We start from the raw sequence: 12,378 nt of genomic DNA, 5'->3' as shown, positions 1-12,378 counted from the left end.
TGCTGCATTACTATACAATCAAACAACAGGGGCATTTGACTGGTTATTTTCAGAGCTTGGAAAAGGCCATGAAAGGAAAAAGGCCGAAAGTAATTCTTACTGATCGATCGGAAGCAATGGAAACTGCAATAGCTAATATATGGGGAGATACACATCACCGGCTATGCATATGTTATATTCAACAAAATGCATCTGAACACTTAAGCCATTTGTTCAACAAAAAGGGCATTGAAAGAGATTTTCACAGGTGTCTACTTGATTGTGATGATGAAGATAGCTTTCTTTCAGCATGGAATCATATGTTAGGAAAGCATGATCTTGTGGGTAATGAATGGTTAGAGAAGTTGTTCAGAGACGAGGAAAAATGGGCCTTAGCTTATGGTCGGGATAAGTTTTCTGCAGATATGATTTCGGAGAAATGAAGATATAAACCGGGTTTTAAAAGGCGATTTGACCTCAGACATGGACCTTTCATCCTTTTTGGAGTATTTTGAGAGTGCTAGAAGATAGGAGAGAAGCTGAACTTCAACTGGATTGTATGGCTCCAATCAATCTACCCCAATTTTGTTATGCAATTCTCTGCTAAAAGAAGATGCAAAGGCATACAGTCCAAATGTTTTTGAAAAACTCAGAGAAGAAGCATTGGCAGTTGCAGACTGTGATGTTGATTATCTTGGAGAAGATGGAAATTCATTCAAATATAAGGTCACTGCGGTTGAAAGCGTTAAAGAATATTTTGTGGTGCTAGAAGCTACAGAACAATTAGTTTCTTGTAGTTGCAAAAACTTTGAATTTGCGAATTTTATGTTGTCACACCCTAAAAGTTCTTGACCACATGAAGATTAAACGGATTCCTGAGCAATGTATCTTGAAAAGGTGGACAAAAGGAGCTAAATCTCGGAGCATGCATCTTTTTCAGTACAGTGCAGATGGTAACTACAACCAGAAATCAAGTATGGCAACACGTTATGATATCTTGAGTCATGCTTTGGTGAAAATCGCGATTCATTTGGGGTTTTCCAGAGTTGCTCTGCTATTTGAAACGACGCACTTATCTTATATATTTATTCATTTACTCATGTTTGCCCTTTACCTTGTTTGTATGAGCAAGTCCTTTTGGAATGCAATCTTGAACTTTCTGTCAGATTGACGCTACATTACGCTTGATTCTTCAACTGAACTTGGTCTCCTTGGGCAAGTTTCCAACTGATCTTGTTTAGTGCACTTTGTGAAATATAGTGCGACAGTACTTGTGCTTGATTCACAAATTGAACTTGGTTTGTCATGGCAAGTTTCTAAGTAGCAGCATATTTATTAGAAATCAAGTATGGCAACACAGTCTAGGACTTTCGTGGGGCTGAACTGAACTCATGCGTCAGGTGCTTTTATTCTTATGTGTCGTAGGCCGCACAATAAAGTGAAGATGATCTCGGGCTCTTCGTCTCACGGTCTGCCCGTCCAGTGAGTCGGTTGTTTGAGATTCTTTTTCCCAACAAAGGGTCTAGACATAAATTTCTACATAATAGACGGTATTTTCTAAATTTTCTTAAACTTGGGAGGCTAATGATTAGCTTTTCATCGTAACAACGTTCTCCTAACTGGCCCACAGCGGGATGGACATCAACGTCCCGGTTCTTTCGATGGTCCGAATCGTGTTGGCTGCATTCTGGCTTATCCGGTATCCTCATTCTCTCGCTCTCTCTCCCTCTCTTTCTCGGGGATCTCCCGCGCGCCTGTCTTCTCTCTCTCTCTCGCTCTCCCTCTCTCTGCTGTGTCGGCACGACGACGGCGGCGCGGAGTCGTCGCGATGCTTCGGGGAACGGTGGGACCTCTGGCGCGATTTCTGCAGCGTAGAGTCTCCATCTCTCATTCTCTCTCTCTCTCCAAGAATTAAGGAACTATGGAGAGGAACGGAGCTCCCTGGAACCAGAAGAATGGCGCAGGGATGTGGAAGAGGAAGCACCGATCCCATGATACGGGTTTCGGCTTCCGCCCTCAGCCCTCGATCCACAATCCTGATCCTAACCCTAACCCTAGCCATAGTTCGGTTTCACCGGATCCGTCCCAGTTCGCACCAACCGTACATCAGTTCCTGGCCCACCGGGACGCCTTCCGTTTCCTGTGGGGGCAGCTCGACGATGCTCTTACTGCGAGAGAAAGGTTTTTTTTTTTGGACATTTATCATTCTCCAATTCAATTTCTTTTGGTGTCTTTCTGGTGGTTGAGGAGAATTTTTGGGATATGCTGACCGTTTTTGTTTGCTTTTGCAGGTTGGTGTTGATGAAGGAAGAGGAAATTCGGCGGAAGGAGCAAGCACTTTGTGATCATGAAGGGCTCATCGAGGCATTGAAGAAGGAGGTCGTGCATTGGAAGGCGGAGGCATCACACTACAAGAATCAATTTCTTTCGTTAAAAAGTCAAGCGGAACATCAGATTAGAGGGAATGCGGAGTCGAGAGTATGTCTTCTTTGTTATTGGTTTTTTGCTGAAGTTCTTCATCCTTCTCAACTGGAAGCTTGGTGAAATCTACTGAAGATCTGGGGTTTCGGTTTTCCTTTTCAAATTAGAATCGGTCTCTGCGTACGGATCATGATTGTGTTAACTGCAGAAAGTGGTGGCTTCTTCGAAGGGAAATTGTTGACATTTTAGTCAGTAGAAATTGATGTATATGAGCCAAGACACTGATGGTTGGTTGTGAACGTGATTTTCATTTTTCCAGCTGATTACAAACTGGCTTTGGAGCCTTTGCGTGAGTTTCTGAACGCAAAGAACATGAGTTGTATAGTTTCAAGTTCCTAGAAACGTGGTTCCCAGGATTTAATGACAAAAAACGGTCGAACACCGTCTGTTTGATAGGGTGAACATTAAGTTTAATGAATATAAACATGTAAGAATCTATTTTCTAACCTGAAATGGACCTCTAGTCTTCTGGTTTAAATGATAGAAGTGCCTTATTGTTCGCATTATACACTATATTGATGGAATCATTCAGTCAGTGTGATTATTTGATAAGCTGAAAGGCTTTGCTTTGTTAGCGTTGGCCTTTTATTTTCGAACATGAGGGATGATGGTGGAAACGTTTCTAAAGTTCTTAGATTTTATTTGAGTTATGCTTCCTGTTCTGCCCACCTGCTCTTTTGTCCTCACATTTTTTGCCTTTATTATTTTTCTGTCTTGTCTTGTCTAGTCTAATCATGTGCTGCTGTTTCAAGATCCACGTTTCATGTCCATTTTATCTACTGATGATCACTTTATATGGCTCCTACACGAAAAAAACAGTAGGTTACGGACTAGTTTGGGATTCATATTTAATCAAATTTAACCTTGAAGAAACAAATTTACTGACGTAGAACTTTTTTTGAGTCACCTGACATGTGCTTTAGCGTTTTCTATTCCATGATAATTATCAACCCCAATGACTGGTTTCTGCATCTTCTGATGTTTAATCAATGTTGATCTTTTTTGAATTGTTGCAGGGAGATTGCAGTTTGGTTCGTGAAAATGATGAAAGTCAGTTGTGTAATAGACAAGAAAATGCAAGTGCAAATCCTTGCACATATCAGGTAGGTTTGCAAGTTTTTTTAGTTTCCATTTGTCATTCTTGATCATGTTTTAGCAGTTACTTTCTGTCAATGGTCAGATGGATGTGGGGATGCCCAATAATGGTTTAGAAAAAGGAGATGTTAGTAAGAAGATCTCAACAAGTTAAACCGATTGATTCATTGGAACCTTTTCTTAAATGAAGAAGCCTAAAGGAATGGAATGAGTGAATTATATTCCTGAGAACTATGTCACATGAACACTCCTATTCGAGCGAAGTACCAAGTGTTGGCACGAGTCGACATTGGTACTGGCACTGCCTTGGAGACTTTTCAGATGCAGGGTTGACCGTGTTGAGTGTGGTCAATGCACCGAAGGCCGAATCCATCCAATTTTTGATTCCGTCAAAGATTGATTGAATCCAAAATCGTCCAAATTTTAGGTTTGTTTAAAAAAAAGATTATGCATCTATGCTTTGCCTTTTTTGCCAACATCTTCTACACTTTGACCTTTTGCTTCCGCTTGCTGCTGTGCATTTGTTTTCAGTTCAGTTAAGATACACACACACACACACACACAGGGCCATGTCCCAGTAACCAAGCTTTTTGAAAATACTTTGCACCGGTACGTGTACCAACACCCATGCTCTGGCATATATGATGGTATCATAATTGAAACTAGACAGAAAGGCACTACATGTAATGGTCTCATGCTCATCTTTATTATCAAAATGAAAACCTTTCCATGTTACTACCTGAAAAACTAACAGCATCATATTTACATTGTCTGCCAGCTTATTTGATCTGCTTCAGTTTTCTAAAGGTTTCTTGTCTCTGGCTAGAAATCCTGGAATCTGGATATGTCATTGCCCAATTTTTTGTCTGTCTTGTTAAAAGACCTGGACAATTCGTGCTTAAAGTTTCTAGTCTGTTGCAAAGTATCAAAGTCTGTTCTTTTTTTCCCTTCTGGTACATACTTTTCCTAGACTATGGAAAAGCAATTTGCTCTTTTGAGGTCAAATTTTTACTGCTGTATTTGCAGAAAGAAGAAAATGCATGTTTGTTCAAATCCAGTCGTGTTGACGAACATTTGACTGCTGGAGATGGAATTGATGAGGATTGTTGTTTACCTTCATTGCAAAGTGTAGAAATATGTCATTCATCCAACATAAGTGCCATTAAATGTTTTGATCGTTCTACTGCTGATGCTGCTGGAGCAAGTCCTTGCACAACTGCTCATTCTCTTCCATTCTCTGGTTACCTCACATGCTCCATTGAGGATATGACTGGAAGTTGCCCTGCGGCTGAATCACAAGCAGGGAATTGTATTGGTTCAGGTCAGATACCAGAACCTTCACTTGTGACCAGTCCTGTGAATGGTGACATGACTGTCAATGGTAATGGCAGAGTTGTAGATGCTCCCGTGTCAAATTTCCCAGTTAAAGTGAAGATTGAGCAGATTGAAGATGCTCCAATGGTCACATTTCATGATGAATTGGATAGCTCTGAGAACATTATTCCACAGATGAAACTTGATGATAGCCTTGTGAACAAGGAAAGGAATGTCAACAGTAACAGCCATATGCTTGATACTGCCTTGTCTATTTTGCCAGTGAAAGTGAAGACTGAGCCTATTGAAAGTCATGCAATTGTTCCTGTCTGTAATGGATTGGATAGCTCCGTAACACAGGATCTGCCTGTTAGTATCAAAAATGAAAATCCTGATGACTTCATGGATGAGTTAGACCACATTTCTTTGCATGAGCGCACCAAAATGCTATTGCAGAGTAAGCTTTCCCCACGAAGTATTTCTAGCGAACTTGGTGAGTGTGCCGGAAGGACCTTGCCGCCAGAACATGAGTCTTCTGAATTATTGAATCACAAGGCAAGAGATTTAAAAATTCAGAGCAGGAAGAAGAGAACACCAACGTAAGCATCTGTCTACATTATTATTCACATTTAGTTGGTTCAAATGATTTTCTGAGGCTATTATTTTGGCAATAATTTGTAGGTCTTCTGTGGAGGTAGCCCTTGAAGAAGATGCTCCTGGGCTTCTACAGGTAGAGGATTACACTCCAGATCTATTTTTTTTAATATTACAGTTCATGATTGTGATGTTCACTTAGCAGATTTTGCTGGAGAGAGGATTGCAACTTGACGAAATCAAGCTTTATGGAAACATGGAAAATGAAGATGGGCATGAAACGTTACCTGATGCTGATGGTTTTGCAGAGCTTGAAACTGTTATATCTAAGGTTTGTGATCCACAGTTAAATCCATATTGGAATGTAATATTGTTGCTGACAATGAATTGAGTTTGCAAATCTGATATCTTCCCTGCTAAATGGAAGTTTCTAAACCATGAATTAGGACTCATGAAGTTCCTCCATATGTTGAAATACCAAATGAAATTCTTGAAAAGTACTCTCTAATGCACAATCCTTTGTAAAAAATCTAGGCTGCCTCATCCTTGTCAATTTACTTGCCATGAACGTTTCCCACAACTTGCATCCTCCACTTTGTTTACAATTTGTTCTGCAAATAGGCTGCATCATCCTAGGAGGTGTGGCTGTTAATGATGGATAATTGTCATGCCTTACACTCTAATTCCGAGGCATGTAACTTTTCGGTATTCATATAAACTTCTTTTCGCATGCAGGCACATGTGTGTGTGTGCACACACATGCCTTTGCTTCACTTGTATCGAAGTTCTTTGCCCAATGAGCTACCAGATTGAGTGTGTATGTGTGTGTGTGTGTGTGTGTGTGTGTACAAAAACAAGTAGATACCAGACCTGCAAGGGCGGAGCTAGGAATTTTTCATTAGAGGAGCCGAACGATAGTTTCAAAATTTTAACATAGCCAAAATATATTTTTTCAACATTTTTATAAAATTTTTAAAGTTTCATGTAAAATTTTTCTTTTGAAAATTTGAAGTGAGGCGATGGCCCCTGCTGCCCCCCTGGCTCTTCCCCTATTAGTATGCCAGACTTAATGAGAATTGGCTAGACTATTGACTTGAAAAAGATCATACGGTGGAGATTATGTTGAAAAAAATGTAAACCAATTGTATTTTCAAGAAATTGAAGTACAACTCTCATCTAATCTAGTATGAGGATCTGGTAGGCTGGTAAGTACTTATATATATATATATATATATGTATGTATATATAGTATGTATATAGTTCATAAAATATGTGAACTAAGTAAATATGAAAACCATGTAGATTGATTATGAGCGGTCTGATCAACTTGGTCGATGGTTTACAAAGTGCCATGTGTAAAGTTATTTTTCCAAAGTAAAAATATAAATTGTCATTCACTTTTTAAGGATAGCACCTTATGAACCATCAGTCGAGACTCGAGACAGCAGAGTCGCAGACAACTCATAAATGGTGACCATAATTTTCATTTGGAGAGAACAAGCCAACAAGGTATCTTTCAGACTACTTAGACCAGGGACAGAAACCAGACTACTTACATTCTTATAAAAAAATCAAACAAAAATGAACATGCTAACATGTTTGTGAATATTAATTTAGCATAATATGCTTTAATGCAAGTTGTTTTTTAAAAAAAAAAAAAACTTCCACTATCAAATTTTTTATGCTGTAAGAGCCATTATTTTTTTTGTGATTAAAAGAATATTTTAATCTTGAAAAATGATTGACTCAGATTGCCATTATGTTTCCTCTGACATTACTTTTAATATCATATCTATAAGATTAGATTGCACAAAACTTATTTTGACAATCTATTTCAAAGGGTCCGGCCTTTCTCTGACTTAAGTGGACCAGTGTGTGTGTGTGTGTGTGTGTAGTGCAATTGGCTTGTTTTAGTACTGATATTGCAGGAAACTTACCTGCTCATTTGACACAGAAGGCAAGTAGGTCGCCAGACATGAGAAAGTTCAGAGAGTTCTTAGAATATAGCTTGATGCCAAGCTTATTTTGGAAAAATATAACTTGTGCATTATACATGCACACAATGAACTGGAGAGAGACAGATCGAGTATTTTCTATATATATATATATATATATATTTGAGAGAGAGAGAGAGAGAGAGGCATTTTCTTCATCTGTAACTAATATCTTATTACAAATAATGCCTACAACTTCAAGACTAAGAGAGGCATTTTTTTCACGTGTTAGAGGAATGTGTGATTTGTTTTTCTTTTCCCTCTGTTACGACCCTATTTAATATAATTTGTTCTTACAAAAAAGGCAAAAAGACAAAAGATTGGTAAATACCTACTTTTGTTGGTGAAATTAAGAGCTAGTACAATCTCTTATGTTGCGTATGCATGAGAGATGCAATCTCAGATACTTCAATTGTGGATTCTAGCATTGAGCAAACGGTTACATCTATAGGCTTTATATTGCATGTCAATTTTACTGCAATAGTACCAATAGGTGGCAGTGGAGAAGAAACAGTACCCGTAGGAGTCAACGAAAAAAAATTTTGTTATATAATTCCCCAATTTTTTATTTGGATGGGGACTACCAGGTATGGTTCAGACAACATATCTATCTTGTTTGCCTTTCCATCGAAGATCATTGAAGTGACTTATTTTCTGGAACACAGGTCATGAGAACAAAGAAATTGGTGGAATTACCATTTTTATATAAGAAAGATCAATTCGGTTTGGTGTTAAGTAAGAATATCACCTCCTGATATTTATGGCAGGGAGGAGAGATTGTGAATTGTCTGACATCACATAGAGTATTACAAAGGGGTATGTAGGGTCTGCAGGATTAGATATGTAGCATTGAGTTAACTGTACATACAATGTTATACATACATAAGCTTGAGTTACTGTATAGACACACACTTGCATGTGTGTGCACATGTGTTGCACCAGCATCCAAGAGTTCTTGAAAAATGCCACAGTTGCACCCATGTGGGATAGGTCATATTGGGAATTGCATCACACTGGTGCATTGCTAGAGGGATGCTTTTTCTTTCAGCAAAAATGTTGTGCCTTTTGGAGGTGATTAGCCTATAAATAGTTTGTCAGGATGAAGGAGATTTTTTTGTATCAGCAAGCTAATTACCAGACAAGTTAGTTTCTATTTCCTTTTGCATCCTCTTCCAACAAGAGCTACATCTACTTGCTAAGTGGGGTTGGATGTAAGGTCCTTAAAAGTTCAATCCAGTAGGCTGGATCTTGGGCATAAATTGGTGGGAATCAACCTAACCTGAGTACACCCATGTCACATGGATCACCAGCTGTCAACTCAGAGCGATAGGAGTTTGGTGTATTCAACAACCCATGGCTCTCTTAGAGCAGGTATAGCAAGAGAATGCACCAGCTGTCAACTCAGAGCGATAGGAGTTTGGTGTATTCAACAACCCATGGCTCTCTTAGAGCAGGTATAGCAAGAGAATGTGACCCGTACTTTTTCCTATGCCATAAAAATTTGCTGAAACTCTACTAGACAGAAGTGAAGTTCTCTTGAAAGGTGAAGCAATGCAAAAGCGGTGGTTCTAATCTCCATTTTGTTAGTTGATGATTGCTCATATATGTGTGTCAATCATTGTCCCAATGTCTTAGATTTTCAAAGTTCTCATGTACTGTCATCATAGCTGTATTTCCCTGCATGGTATGGGATATGTTCGATTTTCCTTGTTTAATCCTTTTCTCTTAACAATTTTAAGTTGTGGCTTTTAATCTTCATCTCAGTGCTTGTTGATGTTTACTAATGATGATTCTTGTATGTATGCAGCTATTTTCTCGTCCGGCAATGATACTGAAGTTGGCCAAGGTTTTTCACAATAAGGGTTCCAAAGCCAGTTATTGCTTGGCTTGTTTAATTTCACTAATTGAACAGGCAAGAAATTTTCTGGTATTTTCATTTAGTTTTTCCATTTGTACATCTTGTCCACATGCTATTCTTAGCAAGCTTGCTGGTACTCCTCCCTTTTTCAATGTATAATTTAGTGCCTGAAGGAAGTGTTATTTTTGGATTTGTAGACCCGATATTTACAGCTTCACAAGTGGTCAGTTGAATGGGGATGGTGTAGAGATCTGCTCTCGTTTATTTTTGTATTTGAACGGCACAACAGGTGGCATTTAGTTTCTCTGTTTGATTATCTTTGGGTCGATCTGTTTACTGAGTTTCTTGTCTTGACTTCTGAGTTGCTTCTTGGAGTCAGAATAGTTCTGGAGCGTCCTGAATATGGTTATGCTACATACTTCTTTGAGCTTGTGCCTTCCTTGCCTATTGATTGGCAAATCAGACGGCTGATTGCTGCAATGAAACTCACAAGCTGTACTAGATCAACACTCCTTGAGAACAGACCATTGGTGGTAAGATATATGGAGTACTGGTTCTCAGCTTGTCTCTTTCTCATTAGTTCTCTTTCTCATTAGTTCTTTTAGGCGATTCCTGTAGTGGTTGGATTCTTTGAAAGTGTATGGCCGCATATTAAGAGTGGGTCCGTTTCTTCTAGATTACTTGGATGTTAACTTCTGCCAAAGCATATGATTGATGTAACAGGATAGAAGCTCTTATCTGTTTTCTAAGTTTGCACAAAATACTTCTTTATCCTGCTTTTGGGAAAAGGTTAAGTTGGAGTTCGAAAACAAGTTTCCTTCTGATTTTTTAGCTGTTCTCATGGAAAGGATCCCTTGCCACTCTCTTGTCCCTTGAAACAAGAAACAGGGGACAGATTTTCTCCCATAGTTATATAGCAAATTGCAGAAACGGTAGGTTGTACACATGGCAGACCAGGTAAAATCTTGATTCTGGAGCATTTACTGAGTGATTGTGATTGCTTGTCAGCATAGAGTTTTGAAATTTTTACTCACTAGTTCGGATTTTAGGTGAACTATTTCAAACTCAGTTCAGTGCAATCTGTCTACGACATGATCATACAAAGCAGCTGATTACGTAGTCTAACCTGGTTTGTAACATCATTATATAGAACAGCTGATTATGTAGTCTGATCTACTAATTGTCTAATGTTCACAGTTGCTGTTCACACTTCACATGATTTCATTTTGTAATGGCGAAAGTCCAACATAAACCCCAGGCATAACGTCCTTGAAATCAAAATGGTCCATTGGGCATTCTCATTCGAACCAAGATTTGTGGATTGTAATTGGTGATCACCTGGTATTGGTAGCCAATAAACTTGCAAAAACTGAACATTTGTTTCATAAATAGTTAGCCATCTGGTTTCAGTTACATATAGATAAACCCATGGGTAGTCCTATCCAGGATTGCTTACCTGATGGATGTATTGCATATATCTGTTGTCAACGATGATTGTGTGCTCTGCTAGTATAATGTTTGTCCATTTTGTGGTGGTTAAATTTAAACGACAGAGGCTACACTTTTGAATTGATGAACTGTTCATTTTGTTTACTCGTCCTGGTCAGGCTTTGTGCATTGTAATTGGTGACCGCCTGATGTTAAATAGCAGATGGTGTTGCAAAAAGTACTCATTTGTTTCATAAATAGGTGTCACCTGGTTTCTGTTCCATGTAGATAAAAACTGATTCGCCTGATGTTGAATAGCAGATGATCTCGCAAAAAGTACTCATTTGCTTCATAAATCGGTGGCAACTGGCACCTGGTTTCAGTTCCATGTGGATAAAACTGATGGTTAAGCAAAAATCATTGTTTGCCTCATGAATGTATTGGCATATACATTTTGTCAACTATGATTATGCCCTTGTACAATATTATTCAAGTTCTGTACCTGACTGATTCTCGCTCTACTACCAGGTTGGAGAAGATTTGACAGAAGATGAAGCACGGACCTTGGAGGACTATGGTTGGAGACCAAACACTGGGTTAGGATCAATGCTCAACTACTGTGACAGGGTTGTTCACGACAATAAAACTGAAGATCCATCTGAGTGGAAGTCCAAAATTGGCAAACTACTGATGAATGGGTATGATCAGGGTACTATCTCATTACCGAACATTCCAAAGAAGGTTCTTGCCTTGAAAACAGAAGTTCTCGCATTGGAAACTGGTCTGAGCTCGCAACTGAAAGTTGAACACTGATTTCATTCAGACTGTAAATAAGTCGGCTATCATTTTGTACAGGTCGATTGCCATTGTATTCTAGTGCATGTATCATAACACAATTGTAGTACTCACATTTGTACACATTTATCTTACTGCCATCTTCAAAGCCGTTAAACATTTTATTCATAGTGAGGGAGCATCAGACCTGGTAATATACTATTTAGTTCGCTGTCTGGTCGCCGATGCTTTCATTTTTTTGGGCCCTAGATGCGGGTTTGAGTTGGCTTTGTATTGTCGTCTGTAAGTCGATTTTTGCACCCCTAAGTGGAAAACCATTATTCCCGGCTGTCACAAATGTAGGCTGGTCAGGGTTGGTGAGGTTCAACTGGCATGCAGTTTCGAAAGAGACGAGTCAAGCCAAGGTCTACCAGTCTCCCTCAGCATTCTCACCCATGTTAATGAAGCCTTAAGACTAATCAGGTGATCATGTTCAGCTTGAAGTGAACAAGTTCACTAAGTGTGACATTGGTCTGGAGAAGATTATTTGATGATAAATGACAAAATACTTATGCCTGTGCATTTTGCAGGGTAACTAACTTTGTCCTGTATAGTAACTTAGGGGTCATTTGGTAGCAGGGATGCTCGGTGAGTATCCCATCAATCTGTCCTAAGGATGGGAGATGAACACTAGTTGTAATGTTTCATTAATTTGCTTCGACATTTAAGATAGATTCATGAAAAACTGAATATCTTGGCATTGATGAATTAAACATAATGGCATTTAAATTTGTAATAACCGCCTAGATGGTTTGAGAAACCATTGGCATGACTTGACATTTTGGACTGGAAAAACTGGCA

The 12,378-nt window shown here is 38.9% G+C and overlaps 1 protein-coding gene across 2 annotated transcripts; it reads left to right on the top strand.

Annotated features, from left to right (window-relative positions):
• Positions 1-1,678: 1,678 nt before the first annotated feature.
• Positions 1,679-11,706, top strand: LOC116262539 (uncharacterized). Of its 2 annotated transcripts, XM_031641991.2 has the most exons (10): positions 1,680-2,160; positions 2,271-2,457; positions 3,477-3,563; positions 4,582-5,468; positions 5,551-5,599; positions 5,669-5,794; positions 9,265-9,369; positions 9,513-9,604; positions 9,695-9,848; positions 11,272-11,706. In XM_031641991.2, the coding sequence occupies exons 1-10, from the start codon at positions 1,901-1,903 to the stop codon at positions 11,554-11,556; spliced, it is 2,232 nt and encodes a 743-aa protein (XP_031497851.1). In that variant the 5' UTR covers positions 1,680-1,900; the 3' UTR covers positions 11,557-11,706. The 2 variants fall into 2 exon arrangements, with proteins under 2 accessions (XP_031497852.1, XP_031497851.1); XM_031641992.2 differs by lacking the exon at positions 11,272-11,706 and having other exon boundaries at positions 1,679-2,160; positions 9,700-9,847.
• The last annotated feature ends 672 nt before the right edge of the window (positions 11,707-12,378 follow it).

This window comes from Nymphaea colorata, chromosome 10 (assembly GCF_008831285.2).
Source record: "Nymphaea colorata isolate Beijing-Zhang1983 chromosome 10, ASM883128v2, whole genome shotgun sequence".
NCBI classification, from domain to species: domain Eukaryota; kingdom Viridiplantae; phylum Streptophyta; class Magnoliopsida; order Nymphaeales; family Nymphaeaceae; genus Nymphaea; species Nymphaea colorata.
Note: the sequence above shows the minus strand (reverse complement) of the source record. Positions and strands in the feature narration are given on the sequence as shown.